Genomic DNA, 17,223 nt, shown 5'->3' with positions numbered 1-17,223 from the left:
TCAGCCTTTGTGGCACCGCGCTCTCACCCGCCCACACACACACACACGCGCACACACACACACACACACACACACACACACACACACACACACACACACGCACACGCAAGCCGGGTCCAGGGAGAGAAAGTGCCCACTACAGTAAAAGAAGAAGTCGCACTAGTGAAAACGCTGAGTCGGTTCATTCTCAGAGGTCGGCGCAGCGCATGGAAGACACAGAGGTAGCAGGGGGGGGAGTCAAATGGGGGGGGGGGGGGGGGGGGGGGGGGTAAAAGAAGATGAGAAAGCGTTAATGGAGACACACATCAATGAAAAGAAAAGTATCAGATTAAAAGCAGACAACAGTGAAGCGCAACAAGATCAAAAACTAGCGCTATGACCTTTGTTGTGGTTGATGGAGGACGGCGGACAGGGGAAGCGGTTTTGCGGTGGAGCCTGTGTTGTGTGTGCGTGGTGGTGGTTAGAGGGCAGAACGAGGCCACTTTGCCCATATTGACTGCAGTGCCATGTGACTGCTGTGATCATTAATGTGTCCTGATGCCAACGGGTATCCTGATGACCCACATCTCAGCAGTCCACTCTCTCTCTGGCTGCCACCCAAACCAGGCCTCCCTCTCCCCCTCTCGCTCTCTCTCTCCCCCTCTCTCTCTCACTCACTTCCTCCCTGCCTCTCCCACTTGGAAGCAAATACTCCAGCCTTCTCCTTTACACTTTCTCCATCAGCAATGAGGGCTATCGAACCTCCATACTTTTCTGGTATCCACTAAAATAATATAATGTTTCAATCACAATTTTGCATATTTCAGACTTCATCTATTTTTCTATTTTTTTTTTGTTTGTAATTAGATGACATTTAACATTTAAGCACTTTAGCTTATTTATTTTTGTAGAGAAACGAGTAAGGTTTGTAATAAGGTGCTTTTTGTTATCTGGACGTAAACTCGGGTATCATATTGGCACTAATATCGAAACATATCCCCCTTAATCAAAATTCAAAACACACACACACAGACACCAGCTGTCAAACGGCGCAACAAACCAAAAATCTCACCATGCTTGGCTCTTACAAGTGAGACGTTTCTGGATTGTATTTAACAAATACGATCATGCTATAATTCTATCTTGTATCAATTTCCAAAAAAAAAGTCTCCAGGAAACATCCCCCCTCTTTAACACTCTCATCTCCTGTTCATCTTTGTTTTCATTCGTTCCCATTGATATGGATGTTCTTCCCTCTCCTCTGTGAACAATTTTGATTAAAATAAGAGAGTCGACTGAGCTGTTTTATCATGTTCATCATGCCTCTTTAATGCAATGTTGCGCTTCATCCATGACGCCTGTTTTTTATACATTTTTTTCATTTCAGTTTTGTTTTTTTCTATTCGGAGCACCCTAGTTGGTCTGATGATGTGCTGACTTCAGATGAGCAGTTTTTTGGAGTTTTCACTGACCCAGTAAAGTAGCTTTGAAATGTTATCTCCCCCCCCTCCCACCCCTTCTCGTTTACTCTGTCTTCTTTCCCCCCTAACCTCCTATAATTCTCTCCCACTCCCGGTCTAATGCTTTTCCAAGTTCTGTCGGCGTCCCAGTTCCTGCATTTGGCACATACTCGCCACATATTACTCCCCGAGTCTATCTCTCACTTGCACTCACATATAAAAACGCCGTCGTGAAATAAGCAGTCCCTCAAGCGCGGGTGACAGGCTCCCGCCGACACAAAACCTGCCGCCAAACTGCTGGAGTTAACAGATTTTGACACGTTGGTGAACGTGAGCGCCCAAAGTCTTAGACACGTACACACACAGGCCTGTGTATTGGTGGGTGGGGGGGGGGGGGGGAGGCACACTTCACTGCTGCAGAGGAGTTAATTACCCCATACGATCAATAATTCATTACGCTGTCAGTTTGTGTGTCTACGCGTCTCCGTATGTGTGCTGGCATGTTTTGAGTGCACGTAAGCATGAACACCAAACTCTCCCAGTAAGCATTTTCTTTCCCTGGGAACGGCAGATTAAGCGGATTGACTCTGTAATGGATTAACCTCTGTGTGTGTGTGTGTGTGTGTGTGTGCGCGTGTTGAGCAGGATCAGAGGGCCCCGCGTATGAATTGATTAGCCTCAGAAGAAGCTCCTCTCCTTCCTGTTTTAATGACTACATCAGCACTTTTTCACCGCGGGGAGGATAAATGCAGGGGCTGTCTGTCAAGGAAACGAGACGCCGGCCCTTTAAGAAGGGTTAGCTGCCACTCACACATCGCTCTCGGGAGCACACGCCGTGGACCAGGGGGACCCTACTGTGTCAGTGTGTCCAAGATGATAGATGGTGCCTGTGTGTGTGTGTGTGTGTGTGCGTGGGCGGAGGGGCGAGCAAACTGTCTGCGCGCAGTATTTGTTTGTCAGCAGGACTTCGACTTTTAGCTGAAGCTTCTCGAGCAAACACCAAAGCCAGTGCATCCATTATCAGTACAACTAATATTGTTTACGGAATAAGCATATATGCTAAATGGAAGAAAGATAACGCCATAACAAGAGAGGCAGAGACGCGAAATGACCAATTACCCTGCTGGAAGCAACTATTCGCCCACTCCCTCTGTGTCCTTACTCCAACTGAGATCCTCAGGGGTTTATACAGAGGATAAGCATGTGTTACACACACACACACACACACACACACACACACACACACACACACACACACACACACACACGCAGTCACGCATGTATACACATTCTCATATTGTTCAGCTACAGCCGGGGAGGGAAGGGGGGGTTGACTCATGTCCCCTGCATTAGATATTGCTCAACGGAGGGCTGACGTTTGACACGGAGCACACACATGCTCTGACAACAGGGTGCTGTCACGCCGCTCACAGGCTTGGGACGCTGACACGCGAGCGCGCCGTCAGCGATTTTGTGGAGATGAAATGGTGTTTAAGACGTTAGCGGCGGGGTGTCGCGGTCGAGCGTGTCGACGGATGTGTGGAGGGGAAGAGATGAAGCCGGGGAGGAGGAGGAGACGAGAGAGTGGACACAGCGTCAGAAATAGCTGATTTTGAAGACGGATTGACATAAAGAGTCGATAATCCATCTTAAAAATCTCAAAGACACTGACGGGTCCATGGAGACTAAGTCACCCCATCACCCCAGAGCTCCTACCTGTTTGCTGTACTTGTTCCCAGTCTGGCAGCCATAGTCCGAGCACTGGTCAGATCCCAGGGACATGGCGTCCGCGTTGCCACTACCCCCGCTGCTGCTGCTGCTGGAGCCGGCGCTCCCCACGCAGCCCCCGCTGCCCACAAAGGTGTTGGAGGGCGGCAGGTCCTGGACAGCCTGGTGCTTCTTGCCCTCGGCTGGGGGGGAGTGGGGCTGCAGGTTCACCGCGGGGAGAGGGGAGCTGGATTTGTAGTGCCTGGCCAGGTCCGGGCTCGACTGGTGCCTCCTGCCGCCGCCCATCCGCGGGCTGCTGGGGTCGCCTTCCATGGCGCAGTAGCGGGCCGCCAGGCGCTCGCTGGCGCTGCTCAGATCCTCCTCGTCGTCGTCGTTGGTGTGCCGACGCAGTCCGTTGACTGTGACAATACCGCTGTAGAGGGATCTGTCCGCCTTGCCTCCTCCCACCACCACGCTGCTGCCGCTTCCGTTGCGCTTGTCCCGTCGGGGTTTGCGACCGCGGTCCGACCCCCTGCCGCGGCCGGCCTGTGGCTGAGCCCCCGGAGGACTGAAGAAGTCCTCCTCCGGCTCCTTCTTACCGGCCTCGTAGCCATTCTTGCCCTGGGCGCCGCACTGCCGAGCTGTGACTACGAGCAGGATGACCAGGATGACCGCCGCGGCTCCCGCCAGGACGCCGATGGCTACGCTGAGGCGCTGTTTCCCTAACGCACGCTCGCTGTCCGGGTCCCCTGCGATGTCCAGGGACAGTGGAGCCATGAGACTTCGGGCCACCTGGGGGGAGAGGTAGAGAGGAGAGGCACAAGAGAGAAGAAGAAGACACAGAGTCAAGATGGAAAAAGCAACAAGAAGAGACACACCATAAATGACAAAAAAAATAAAGTCCAACTGTGACTCTAAAAGACGACACAGTGGGTGCGAGTCACAGAGAAACATCAAACAGCATCTTCCACTTAATTAAACTCATCACCGTGTTTTTTAGCGGGGGAGCCTCTCCATTATTCCCCGACACATAGAATGTCACTAAATATATAATTGCTCTTGCTTCCCAGTTGCAGCATTTCAAATAGCGCCTTAAATTTCTCCGCTTGTGATGTCACATCATCTGCGCTGGTACAGGAAATGCCTGGGATTACGCTGTTTAAAGCTGATTAAAAGAATAAAGGGAAACTTTAGGGTCGGGGACAGTTGGGAGAGAGAAAAGAAAGTGGTAGAAACAGTCGATAAATGTGTGAATAAAGGCAGCAGACGTGCTGCGATTATGTCCCCCAGAACACAAACACATCTACTGTCTCGTCAAAGAACAATGCCCCTATTGTAAATGATAGCGTGGGCGTGGATTTGCTGAGGATTTGCTACCGCAATTTCTTTCGCACTGACTTGGATGGATGGATGGACAGATAGAAGGTTACTGTAAATGCGTGTGCTCTGTGGAATCATTTCGAGAGCCGTGTCCTGTCTGTCTCTCAGGGTCTTTTTTTAAAGCGAGGCAAATCCACGATCGTCCACTCTGATCAATTTATATTAGGCTCATAAAACATTTCGTGTTTGGGTTTGAGATGGAGGAGACAAATAATGGTCTTCCATTTTGAACCCATGTAATGGCTGGCTGCACACACACACACACACACACCTACACACACACACACACACACACACACACACACACACACACACACACACAAAGTCATGCTCGCAGATTGTACTCTAATAAAAACATCATTACAAGAAAGTGGGTTATGCTGAAGCACAAACACAGCCATTACTGGTTATGGAGACACGCACTACAAGAGACAATGAGGCTGTGGAGTTCTGGTCGGCCAAGCTCTGCTGGTAATATGGGGCAGGGTCATGAATCTGAATATGTCTAATCAATACATAGCAACTATGTTGGGGAGAATCATTATCCGGAGACCAGACGCACACGCATGCTGAAACGTATGCATGCATCTACACCGGCCCACACGGTGTGTGTGTGTGTGTGTGTGTGTGTGTGTGTGTGTGTGTGTGTGTGTAAGCTGTCCATTAGTGAGACGACCCATTCTGCAGCCCTGACACATCGTCTCGGAGCCCCGCGCGACAATTCCTTTGGCCTGTCAAGGCTGGAAATTATACACTCGCGTAATCCCTGGTGCCTTCAGAGCGCTGGGTAATAAAGCTCTCGCAGGAACGTGCGCGGGAGAGACAGGGAGCGGAGGTGAGAGAGAAGTTGCATTTCAGCCCCATACGGTGGCCAATAACTAAATAAAATAACTGCGGTATAACCTTGAGTGTTACTCCAGAGAGCGCAGCTCACACTGCTGCACCGCGGAACTCTACTATTACATTATCCAAGACGTATTATTGGGCTTACTCGTACGGAGACACATTAGTCACTCTCACTTCTCGTTACCCCCCCCCAGCTATGAACGGGGACGGGTCGTATTTCATTGTTTCATCGCCATCTATCTCTGGGTTAAGTTTCATTGTCTTTTTTTGAGTGACTTGTGTTGCTTCTGTTCCATTATTCTGCTTACACTGCAGAGGACCTCTCTCCGCCAGGCTCCGCTCTCTTCCCCTCAGCCCCATTGTTCTTCCTTTGCCTGCAGTATTTTCTTTTCCATTCTCATTCAGCTGGGCATCTCTCTGGCTTAGCGCTCCCCTGCACTGTCTGCCATACCACGTGTGTGCGAAACATAGAGAAAATAGTGACGCAGTGCCGTATGCATGTACCCCATGCGACCAAACCGCCAAGTCGGCATGCAGAAAGTGTGAGTCAAGTCGCACGCCGAGTGCAAGCTATGTATAGCCCGTTCAAGTGCAGGTGCGTGTGCAGCATGTGTGTGGAGACTGTTAAAGTGCTCAGCAGCCGCCTCTAATGCTGTGTTCCGAGTGCATCCCTCTGACGCATCCCGAACTCCCAGTGGAATCTTCCGTTCTGCTGCATGGGCTTTGTTCCGGCCCGGGCTTAACACCACCATCCATCTCTATATCTTATCCCCTCCGCTCTCCAAGGACTCGGTTATCTGCATTGTCGCTGCAGACGCCGATGCTGCTTACCAAGACGAGGAGTTCTCCCCTGACCACACTATTGACCCAAAGGTGCCTGATCTCTGCTGTCGATCAATGCCTGGCGACAGGAACCTGCAGTTTGGTCGTTCTTAGCTATTATTCATATTCAAAGAAAGCTCATTGTACATATCTATTCACCATTTCCAGATAAAAAAAATTAAAAGACTTTGGATCTGAGATGAAACAGTGATTGTAAGAATGTGAAAATATCATCCCTAAGAGCCTTAATCAGATCCACCAGACAGCATACTTCCGATGTACAAAGCACCTTAAATTTTCCCAAATGACAACCAAGTCTCGCATATCACAACTACTTCCTCCAGCTCAATCTCTGCAGTATCATATTGTGGCTAATTACCCAACATGCGGTTCACCCAGTAACGTTCGGATGGAAAAGACTGGAGTCATTTTCTGCCGCGGCGCTGCAGCAGTAGCAGACGTTTTCCTCCCCTAATTACATCTGGCATCCATCCACCACTCGGTTTGACTTCATTATGAGATGGAGGTATTCTCTCTTCAATGACTTCTACTCAATTACTCTGCCAAGTTCCTCCATACAATCCAACTAAACTATGCATATTGTAATCAAAGGCGGCTTTTATACCGGCCCGGACACATTACACCCTATTGTTCCCTTCAATGGCCTCTGCCGTTTAGGCACGTTGCGGTTAATTCGCCTGTCAACACTATTGTTCCGCCGCTTACCAAGTGTTCTGCTCTAATCCTCACCAACTTGATTGTTCAATTTGTACTTTTCATTCTACTCTTAGGTGACAGCGTTACATTTATGAGGCGTTCTACACACTGGCTGGTGCTCGATATGCTACACCTTCTGTCTGTGCTCAGTTTTTCGTCTTTGTTTAAAAAAAGCAGTGCGGGGAAACAACGTATTTTTGGACGCCAAGTTGTCTCTATATATGAGGTGGGTGAAAACTCTAAGGCTATGATTACACAGGATGTTTTTCTCCTGCCAAAACACGAGATTTAGCTGTAAGTGTCGAGAATCCCAAGAACCCAAGGGGCACACAGAGCACAGTGTTATTGTAGTTGCTATGCTACTGCCAAGAAGAGCTGCACAGTAACATCTGGAGCTGGGCGGTCATTCAGTTTGATGAGTCATCGTCTTTTAATGCAATAGTATCGTGTAGAAATCACATATGGAGATATCTTAATACGCAATTACATTTAATTTATGTCCAATGAAGGTCTAAGTATACACACTTTACCATGTGGTTATTTCATATAGATTATTTATTAATTGAATTATCAGAAAACATGCTATATTGTGCTATATACCGAGATATGAAATGACCTATATTGGGATAGAAGAGTTTGTCCATATCAACCTGCCCTTCTAACATCATTGAAAATGAGAAATCAGCTGAAGTTGACGTTACGCACTTGGAAATATCCAATCCCAGAGGGGCTTCTGTTTTTTCACGAGTTGAAACACCCGAGGAGGCACCACAAATAATCATAACGTGCACTGCTTGCAGTAGAGAGGCCCTTGCTGCAAACATCTGCACTGTAAGGTGTGTCTTCCTTGGAGATCACTATCTGGGGTGAGACAGAATGCAATGAAACACTTTTTGTATTTTGAGCGTGTTGATACAAAAAGAGCCTATCAAGGTATTCAAGGCTGGCGTGGTATTTTGGGTTGCCAACACAATCTTCGTTTGACACACTTTTGGGAAATTTCTGCCTCTTATCTCTTTTCCTCTCAAAAGTCTCTGCGCTGACTTCGGCTCACACTCTTCACATCATGCTACATGCACAGACCTGACAGCTGAAGACCTTTTCCCTCAGAGAGAGCGTGTTCTAAACAAAGTGTTGAGTGTGTGTGTGTGTGTGTGTGTGTGTGTGTGTGTGTGTGTGGGGGGGGGGGGGGGGGGGGGGGGGGGTTAAAAACCACAGGCTACAAGTTTCAGAGCAAACACAGTAACCACAAGGCCACTGAGGCGATTTAATTATAAGTCAATACAAATGACTTTGCCCACACCAGAGACCCAAGTTTTAGTAATTATTACCTGCCAGCAATTATAGCTTCGTTGAACATTTTTTAAAGCATAATGGGAAGTGCATTTGATTAATACAATGAGGGCAGAGAAGAGAGAAAGATTTCCAGCAAATTTGAACTGAAAGGTATTTCTGGTATCTGCAGTGAGTCTAGTCAATCAGCTCTTCACCTCAGCGTGGATCTTTCATGCCAACGCTAACCTAGTGCTCAAGCATTTCACTTTAATCCCCCTGTAAACATAATTCATTTAGAGCTTGGAGGAGTTTTCTCTAAGTTTGCCCACTTCTGTTGCTCTGCTCAGAGTTTGCTGCATAACACAATGAAAGCTCATCAATATTCAGGCCTATCGTGAAGAGACACTACTAACGAAAAACTTATATTCAAATGAACATGCTTCAACCTATTCTGTTAAGCCAAAAACTGGGACGGGGCCATCTCTCTCTCTACCTCTCTAACACACTCACCCCTAATGCTCTTTCTCTCTCCCGCCCTCTCTCTCTCTCTCTCTCTCTCTCTCTCTCTCTCTCTCTCTCTCACACACACACACACACACACACACCTAATGCTCTCACCTCTGAGTTCAATGTACCATAAAAGAAGAATCACTCAGTAATAACACTTGTTTTAACCATGTGGTCATTATAAGAATGCATTCTGGACAAAGAACACTCTAACTACAAAGAAGCAGGCTTTGCCAATAGCCCTCAAAAGAGGAATGGGCTTCTTTATCTGGCACAAATATAGACGCAATTATTTCCTCAAAAATGGGCAGAAAATTGCAACACCATGCGGACTGATGAAATTGTGCATTCGTCTCATTCTGTCAAGAAAATAATCTTCTTACCGGTTTAGTTTAAACAGCCACAATCAGTTGTCATTACCGCCCTCCTCCATGTAATGTGTTATCAGAGTGGCCATTATGTGAATGGATCAAAGGACAATATCATCACTGTCATTATGGGTTATCGTTACCGCACACACACCAAAATAACACAGTGGATTTATTTCATTGAAGTTACATGTATTTTGATGTACTTCACTTTACATCTTTAAATACGAAGCTTACCTGAACATCCACTAGGGTGGCGTTGGCCAAGCTCTCGTTGATGAAGACATGCACCAGGGCGGTGGCACAGAGGGAAGGCGCCCCACTGTCATTGACCCGGACCACCAGGCGATGCAGGCCTCGGTGGCGCCGCTCCAGAGGTTCCGCCAGGGTGATCACCCCGTTGGTGTGGCCGATCTCAAACAGTTGGAAGGGATTTCCCCCCACTAGGGCATAGCGAAGGTCTGCATTGGGGCCGGTGTCGGAGTCTATGGCGGTGACGGTCCTGACGATAGTGCGGGCACTGCTGGCAGGTGGAAGGAGGGTGTAGGACTCATTTGCTGGGGAAGTGATTGAGGGGGCGTTGTCGTTCTCATCCGTCACAAAGAGCGAGACCGTGGCGGTTGCGGTTTTGCGCGGCTCCCCTCCGTCCACAGCGCGGACACGGAAGGTGTAGGTGGAAAGCTTTTCTCGGTCAAACGATGCTGAAGAGAAGATGGTTCCCGTGTTGTTCTCAATGGAAAACACGTCTTCTTTCTCTTTCTCGTCATCTTCGCCTTCCACCTTCTCCCCCGCCTTCTTCTCATCGACTCCATCCATCTCCACGAACAGACTGAGTTCTGCATTCTCGCCTTCATCGGCATCAGTCACGGTGACCATGCCGACTGCACTGTTGGCGAGCAGGTTCTCTTTCACGTAGAATGTGAAGATTTCCTGAACAAACTTTGGGGCATTGTCGTTGCGGTCGGTCACCTGAACGACAACAGTCGCAGAGCCTTGCAGGGAAGGTGTGCCCTTGTCCTTGGCAATCACCCTGAGTTCATACCTCTCTCGCAGCTCGCGGTCCAGAACCCCGGTGGCACGGATATCTCCATTATCTGCATCTATGTAGAATGGCCCGTTTCCAGCAGGGTCCAGGGAATACGCGATCTCCGCATTCTTGCCACTGTCTGCATCTGAGGCTACAACAGTAACTACCCTCTCACCAGGCGAGTTGTTCTCAGCAAAGTGGACCTCCACGACGCTCTGGGCAAAGGCCGGGGCATGGTCATTGATATCCACCACTCGCACCATCAGTGAGCTGTTGCTGGACAGGCTGGGGCTGCCAGAATCTACTGCCACAATGGTGACACTGTACTCTTTGGTGGCCTCGTAGTCCAGCAAGGCGGAAGTATGCAAGAAGTATTTTTTCTTATTCCTGTGAAAATAATTAGAAAATCGATTTCATGAATGTGGTTGTTACTGTAGACGACAATAATACAGATATTGTCAAACAAAAATACTAGTGCTGCTGCCTTTTAGTCAATTAGTTGACTTATCATTCACCAAGATGTCGGTAGACTAAAACAATATTTTACCAATAACCACTGTGTTGGTCTTTTTGTGGAGAATGTTCTAATTTAACAACACAATGCCAGAAAATAGAGAAGGTGACAACCTAAAAGGCCTTTACACTGAAGGGGCGTGATGAATAAAAGACACGAAAATGCAAAATGTGGATATTAAGCATCAAAACTATTCATACTGGCAGCTATGAATTTGCAACTTTTGCCGCACTTTTTCAATGAAAGGTTTAAATAGATTTATGCACCAACAAATGGAATCCTATTGACCCAGAGCAGCGTCTGTCAGTCTGTCTGAGGTCAATTGTTTCATAGCCTAAGATATTGTAAGCTATTTTATCAAGTTTCCTTTTATCTGAGTGAATTTGAGTCCTGATTATGTTAAACAGTTGGGCAATGTATTGTTTATGTTTAGGGCTTTTAGTGTTAAAAGGTAAGAACGGAAGGAGGGTATCTGGCCTGTGCTGCCTTTGTCAAGGTTGAAAGGACTAATAAAGTTTGTCGTCACACTTTGGACCACGAATCCTGCACAAAATATATTTATGTGCGAATTAATTGCACCCAAATGAATGCCCCATGTATGCAAAGGCCTTGTGTTGTCCGGCCAACCATTAAAGCCAGAGATGTGTAGGTACAAAGAAAAGCCACAAAACCTCAGATTTGCAAAGCTGGAGAGGGACCAGAGAATTGTGGACATATTTGCATGAAAAATGGCTGACACCCTTAATTGATTGTGAAAGTGGTTGGCAATCAATTTTCTTGGAATCGACTAAATCGATCAACCAACTAATCCTTTCAGCTCTATAATGCTTTGTTCTTTAAGACACACTTGATTTCAAGAGATCTTCCTGCATGACTGCAGTCATCTGCAGAGAGACAATAATACTGGGGACTGTGACTGATTTAAAAAAAATGAAATCTACTAATAATTTGCTGAAGACCTATCATGATTAGTACTCTGACTCAGACCTTCTTTTGTCAAGGACAGCCCTAAAGTCAATACAACAACCCGCCTTATTGCACATGTGTCATAGTAGTGACAGTGGTATCCTAAGATGGCCTACGCCATTTCCCTCTCTCCCTCCATTCAATACCTTTAGGAAATATCTTTACAATTAACTGAAGGGTGCTGACATTTACAGCCTGCACTGTAGTAGCAATATAAATAAAAAGTCTAAAACCCTTGACTTGAATTAATATTTATGCATACAGATTGTATGACATTCAAACTACTCTGTAGCCTTAGCTTGGTGCAAATGAGTTGCACCAATTGAACCAAGCTTAGATTAAATCTCAACGCAACAACACTCCACTCTCCTCGGAATCCGCTGGAGAAAATAGAAATCGTAGTAATTCCTCCTGGAGCAGTAGTGTGGGTGAGACTTGTAGCAACTGCATGCTGAATGTGTAGTTGGCATGGATAGAAAACATATTGGATAAAAACAGTACCAGCCTCTGGTAAAACAAAAAAAGAAACAAAAGACATACATACTGTTTCTACATGAATGATGTCTAATGTGTATCTTATCATTCCATTCCCTCACTGAATTAGAACCAGTTTTAAATGAATTGTTCTTGGTATCTGCAATTCAGGTGCTTAATGGCACATATCCACATATTAGTAGCTTATTATGTACATAGTTGTTTCTGTGCCCCCTCAGGTAACATGGGGCATTATACTGAGCTATTATTTAAAATGCATCATTTCTTCATGATTACCTCATCATTACTTGGCTCCCTCAAGAAAAAGTGGTGCATCATCCATACCCGAATGACAGCGGCTGATCATTAGATACTGGTTCATTACTTCAGTATCTGTCTGTTTTCTTAGTAACTTATTATCTTGCATATAATCCTTCATTTCAGAGTAATTCAGGAACTACTCATCAATAAGCAGTGAGTTCTTTCCTTTGTAATGGATTTCTGTAACATGCCTTGAGGTGTTACCTTTGGTTTGGCTTACCTGTCAAAGGCTTCGTCTGCAGGTAGGGGCGGGAGCGCCGTTTCACCAGCTGGCTTCAGCGTGAATGGGACGTCTCCTACAACCGTGCACGTCACGGCCCCATTCTCTCCCTGATCTCGGTCTGACACCTGAACCAGAGCCACGGGGGTGTCCACCAGGACGTTTTCCGGCACCAACGCAGCACCATCTCGAACCGGGATCCGTCCGATCTTTCGGATCTCCACGACGGGCACGTTGTCGTTTTCATCCCGGACGGCCAAAATCACAGTGGTGCGGTCGGTGCGGGGTGGTTGACCCCGGTCTCTGGCCGTCACTGTGAACCTCAGTTGTGCCACGTCTTCCCTGTCGATCCTGTGGAGGACACTCAGCCATCCAGTGGCCTCGTCCAGGCGCAGGAGTCGCCGGACGGATTCGGTGGCCGCTCCGAAGACGTACTCCACCTGCCCGTTGACTCCAATGTCGCGGTCGGAAGCTCTGACCTGGAGGACGGGTGTACCTGGAGGGGCATTTTCTCCCATTTCTGCCTCGTACGTGGACCTCTCAAACTGCGGGCTGTTGTCGTTCACATCAGTGATGGAAACGCGAAGCAGGGCTTGGGAGGAACGTGGTGGGTTCCCTCCATCTCGAACCCTGAGGACCAGTTCATATGAGTCCTTTTGCTCACGATCCAATGTGCCTTTCACAATGAGCTGCGGCTGTTTTTCGCCATCTGGTATATCTGCAACTTGCAGTTCGAACACAGTGCTCCTGGGTCCTCCTCCGCTATCGCCACTTCTACCCCTCCGATCCCCGAGCCCCTCCACTCTAGCGATGGGGTTCCCTGCTGCTGTGCGTCTTGTGGAACTCGGCCCAGTCGTGCCATCTTGAATCAGCTCATAGCGGTCGATGCCGTTCCGTCCAAAATCCCTGTCCGTTGCTGTGGGCAGCAGGTAAAGGGTTCCTATTGGGCGATTCTCCTCCACCGAGAGCTGGAGCACAGGTGAGGGGAAGGAAGGTGTGTTGTCGTTGATGTCAGTTATGACCACGCGGCCCTCAAACAGGTCCACCCAGCTCTGCAGGGGGCCAATCACTGACACTTCGAAGTCCAAGAAGCACTCGTTCTCATCAAATATCATCTGGCACTGCGGGAGCTTCTCCCGGTCGATGCGCCGCGCACCCGTCGTCAGCTCACCTGTCACGTTGTCAATCTTGAAGAACTCTGAGCCGCTCTCCAGGGCGAAGGTGACGTCCCCGCTGCCCGTGCCCGCAGTGAGGCCAAGGTCGGCGGCCACGTTGCCGATCTTAACGTCGGGCGGGCCCTCCTCCGCAACCCGGTAGCGGAGGGCTGAGTCGGCGCCCGGCAGCTGAGTCAGCAGCTGCAGCGCTAGGACCACGAGGCTGAGAGCCTGCGCCGCGGAGGAGTGCACTGCGCCAAGCCTCTGCATGGCTCCTTCTTCTTCCTCTCTCTCTCTCCTTCTCCGCTGTCTGCCTCCGAGCCGCAGCTCCTCTCCTCTTTATTGGTGCTTTGTGGTCCGGTGCGGCTCACAGCGTGGGTGTTTTGATTTATCCGTTTCTTACCTTCTTCTCTATCGCTCTCTGCGGACTGCCGCCTGAGGTCCGGGGGAACAGCTTCCGCACTCTCACCGTATAGTTCACTTCAGCGGTGCGGACTCCTTTTCCTTTTTTTTAATTCTCCTCCTGTACTCTGCGGTGCTTCCCCCCTAACTTCTATAATAATAATGTCTTGCCGGGCTGTTCACGCCACAAACATGTCAAAAAGCCCATCCTGCTGCAAGAAAAAAAAGTCAACTAATTCACCAGCGTTTGATTAAATCCACTTCACTCCTTCTTTATTTCCTGGAAACCGGAGAGCTGTCCCGCTGTCAAGATGGTTATCAGCTCATAATGCCATTTGTAAGTTCTTTTAATTTTTTTTATTCCAGTCACATTTGGGACAGCGGCTTTCTCACAGTTAGAAACTGCAATGCAGCACCACACAAAAGAAGAAAAACACGCTGCTCAGCTCTCCGGACGCCGAGGAGAATGAACTCGCATCCCCAGAATAAGGAATGAAAGTCAGTTTGGGTAAAAAAAAAGAAGAAATATTTAAAAAAGTATTTGGGATGCTGCTGCTTGGATCTTACCTTCAGAACCGGCTGCGTTTTCCTCTTTTTTTTTGTACCCCTCTTCCCCGCAGTGGAGCAACGTGCCAAGCCGAAGGATTCCTTCACGCAAGTTGCGAAGGAGACAAGAGTGCTTTTCAGAGCGAGTTTCTCCTGATATTTCTTATTTTTCCCCTCATCAAACAAAAGCACATTAGAGCCTCTCTCGGTGGGGTTAGAGTGGAGATTCCAACATCCTCATCATCGTCGTCAATCCAGCGTAATCCCATGCAGCCTGTGTTCGGGATGGATGTCTCAGTGACGGACCGAGTGTAGTAGATGCGTCTTTTTCCAAGAGTCCCGCATTCTCTCTCTCTCCCCCTGTGTCTCTCTCTCTCTCCTCCACATGCGCCTCCTCCTCCTCCTGCTTTTTTCCCTCCTCTCACCTGCACTGCTTGGGACTGCTGCTGCTGCCGATCTCCAGCGATGCTGCAGTCTCTCTCTCTATCTCTCTCTCTCTCTCCCCCCCTCTCTCTCCCCCTGCTACTGCAACATTTTTTTCACCGGCCGCGTAACTCGATCGCTGAGCTGTAACGGGAGAGGCAGTAGAGGCGGTGTTGGGTCGCCTTGTGTGTGTATGTCCCCCCCCCCCCCTGTCATATAGGAAGATTAAATGGCTCGGTGTCCCGGCTGCTGACAGCTCCTGGTGGGAAAATATCTTTATTCACACATTCATACGAAGGACAAAGAGAGACGAGTGGTGATCTGGCTTTAATACAAGTCAGCTCAGTTGCTCAGTCGTATTTCTGCTGGTGCAGCTATTCTGCCGGGGCAGCGTAGAGGGCTTCATTCATTCTTTTCTGAAGGGGACAGAGATGGTCACTTATAGCCTACTTAATGGGAAATTGCTGCGATGTTCACGGCCTACAGTCATTTATACAATAGGCTATACACATAGTACACGGTCTAAAGGCACTACTGCAACCAATAATGTAATGAACCAATACATAACGAATACATACAAAATAAAAGAAATAACTTATTTATAATAATATACAAGTATGAATAAATACTATTTTATTTACACTTTTAAAAAAAATGGTATTATTAGTTTTTATATTGAGACGTGTTTTCTGTTTCTTGGCAGTATCCTCCACCTCGTATACATACACACAAGCATGCACACAGAGCTGTGAGGATGCTGTTCTCTCGGCGGACCGACCTGCTCGGTGAGGAGCGCATTGCAGCATCGGGTCTGCTGCTGCTGTATTGAACACCACCGGGGCTTCCACGCCGGCGCTCTGTTAAAATCGCCTCTGCATGTCTAATTCTCCGAAGCCAGTCAGACTCAGGACCAACTGTTCCTGGCTAGAAAAGTAGAGAGTCCCCCCCCCCACAACCTAATGCATTGTTGACCGAGTGAGGTGTGTGTAGCAGCTATTAGTGAACAGTTTATGGCTGGCAGACCGTAAACAAAGACTGGCAAACTGCAGAGAGGCCTCTCTCTCTCTCTCTCTCTCTCTCTCTCTCTCTCTCTCTCTCTCTCTCTCGCTGACTTTCCCTTCTGTGTTTCTCTCTCACACTCTCTTCCTTTTCCATCTCTGCGCTCTCAGCTGCACCAAGAACAACTTGAGTGTGTGTGTTTGTGTTTGTGTGTGTGGGTCGATGTGCTTAGCATTCAGGAGACATCAGTACGCGTCCGCTCCAAGCGCACCCACGCCCTCTGTCGTTCGACCTACACGCACGCTTTTTTATTTATTTTTTATTTTTTATTTTAGGAGAGATGTATATGTGCATGCATCCGTGGCCTGAGTTAAGCTCAGTTTACTTTTACTACAGTTGATTTTAGAAAAGTCACATTTAACCTAATGGGAAAAAAAAAATCATCTAAAATAAATCTGTTGGCCTGAGTGTGCCGTTATATCCAACCCATTAAGACATAATTGAGCATGAATCCTCTTTCATCAGCAAATGAACTGCAGTTTCAATTTGCATATTGAATGAAAAGTGAAATGTTGTGCGTGTGTGTGTGTGTGTGTGTGTGTGTGTGTGTGTGTGTGTGTTGGAGTAAAAGGCATGATGTTCTTCTTTGGAGAAACATGGGTTGACATCCATTTTTAGCCTGTTTGCTCCATCACAAAAGAGGATCACAGCTTCACCACGTGGCCCACCAGTATAACTGTGGAGAAAATGAAGACACGCTTAACATACGTATGGCATTTGGCAACTGTTTGAGTGAATCAGGGGATCAAGCTGGCCAGATATCTTTTGTGAGCTTTCTTCAGGCTTTTTCAAGGCATATGTCGGCTATATGCATTGCCATCCATCCATTCATCTGTTTGGGTTAGAGTAGCAGAAAACACAGCCCGTTGTCTCCTACGTGAGCGCAGAAAACATTATATATATTTCCTACAATTTAAGCTTCTGCATTTTCCAAATGCACTAGTATTATTCAAACGTATTGTTCGGTTCGTAAGCCTCGTACCGAACGGTTTAATATGAATACGTGTGTTCAGCTCCAGGACAGCAATGAAGGCCCAGGTATAAAATGCATGGCCC

At 47.8% G+C, this 17,223-nt stretch overlaps 1 protein-coding gene across 1 annotated transcript in view; it reads right to left on the bottom strand.

Moving 5' to 3' along the window:
* The window catches only part of pcdh7a (protocadherin 7a), a gene marked incomplete at its 5' end in the record, with an annotated part of 36,176 nt that extends 22,169 nt beyond the window's left edge, over positions 1–14,007 (bottom strand). Inside the window, 3 exons of the mRNA XM_079158792.1 lie at positions 3,156–3,938; positions 9,299–10,475; positions 12,584–14,007. Of these exons, the coding sequence (XP_079014918.1) occupies positions 3,156–3,938; positions 9,299–10,475; positions 12,584–14,007 (3,384 nt within the window). The remainder of the gene's footprint in view (positions 1–3,155; positions 3,939–9,298; positions 10,476–12,583) is intronic.
* Positions 14,008–17,223: the final 3,216 nt, after the last annotated feature.

The sequence above is a fragment of the Pholis gunnellus genome (genome assembly GCF_910591455.1).
Source record: "Pholis gunnellus genome assembly, chromosome: 5".
Lineage (NCBI taxonomy): Eukaryota > Metazoa > Chordata > Actinopteri > Perciformes > Pholidae > Pholis > Pholis gunnellus.
Note: the sequence above shows the minus strand (reverse complement) of the source record. Positions and strands in the feature narration are given on the sequence as shown.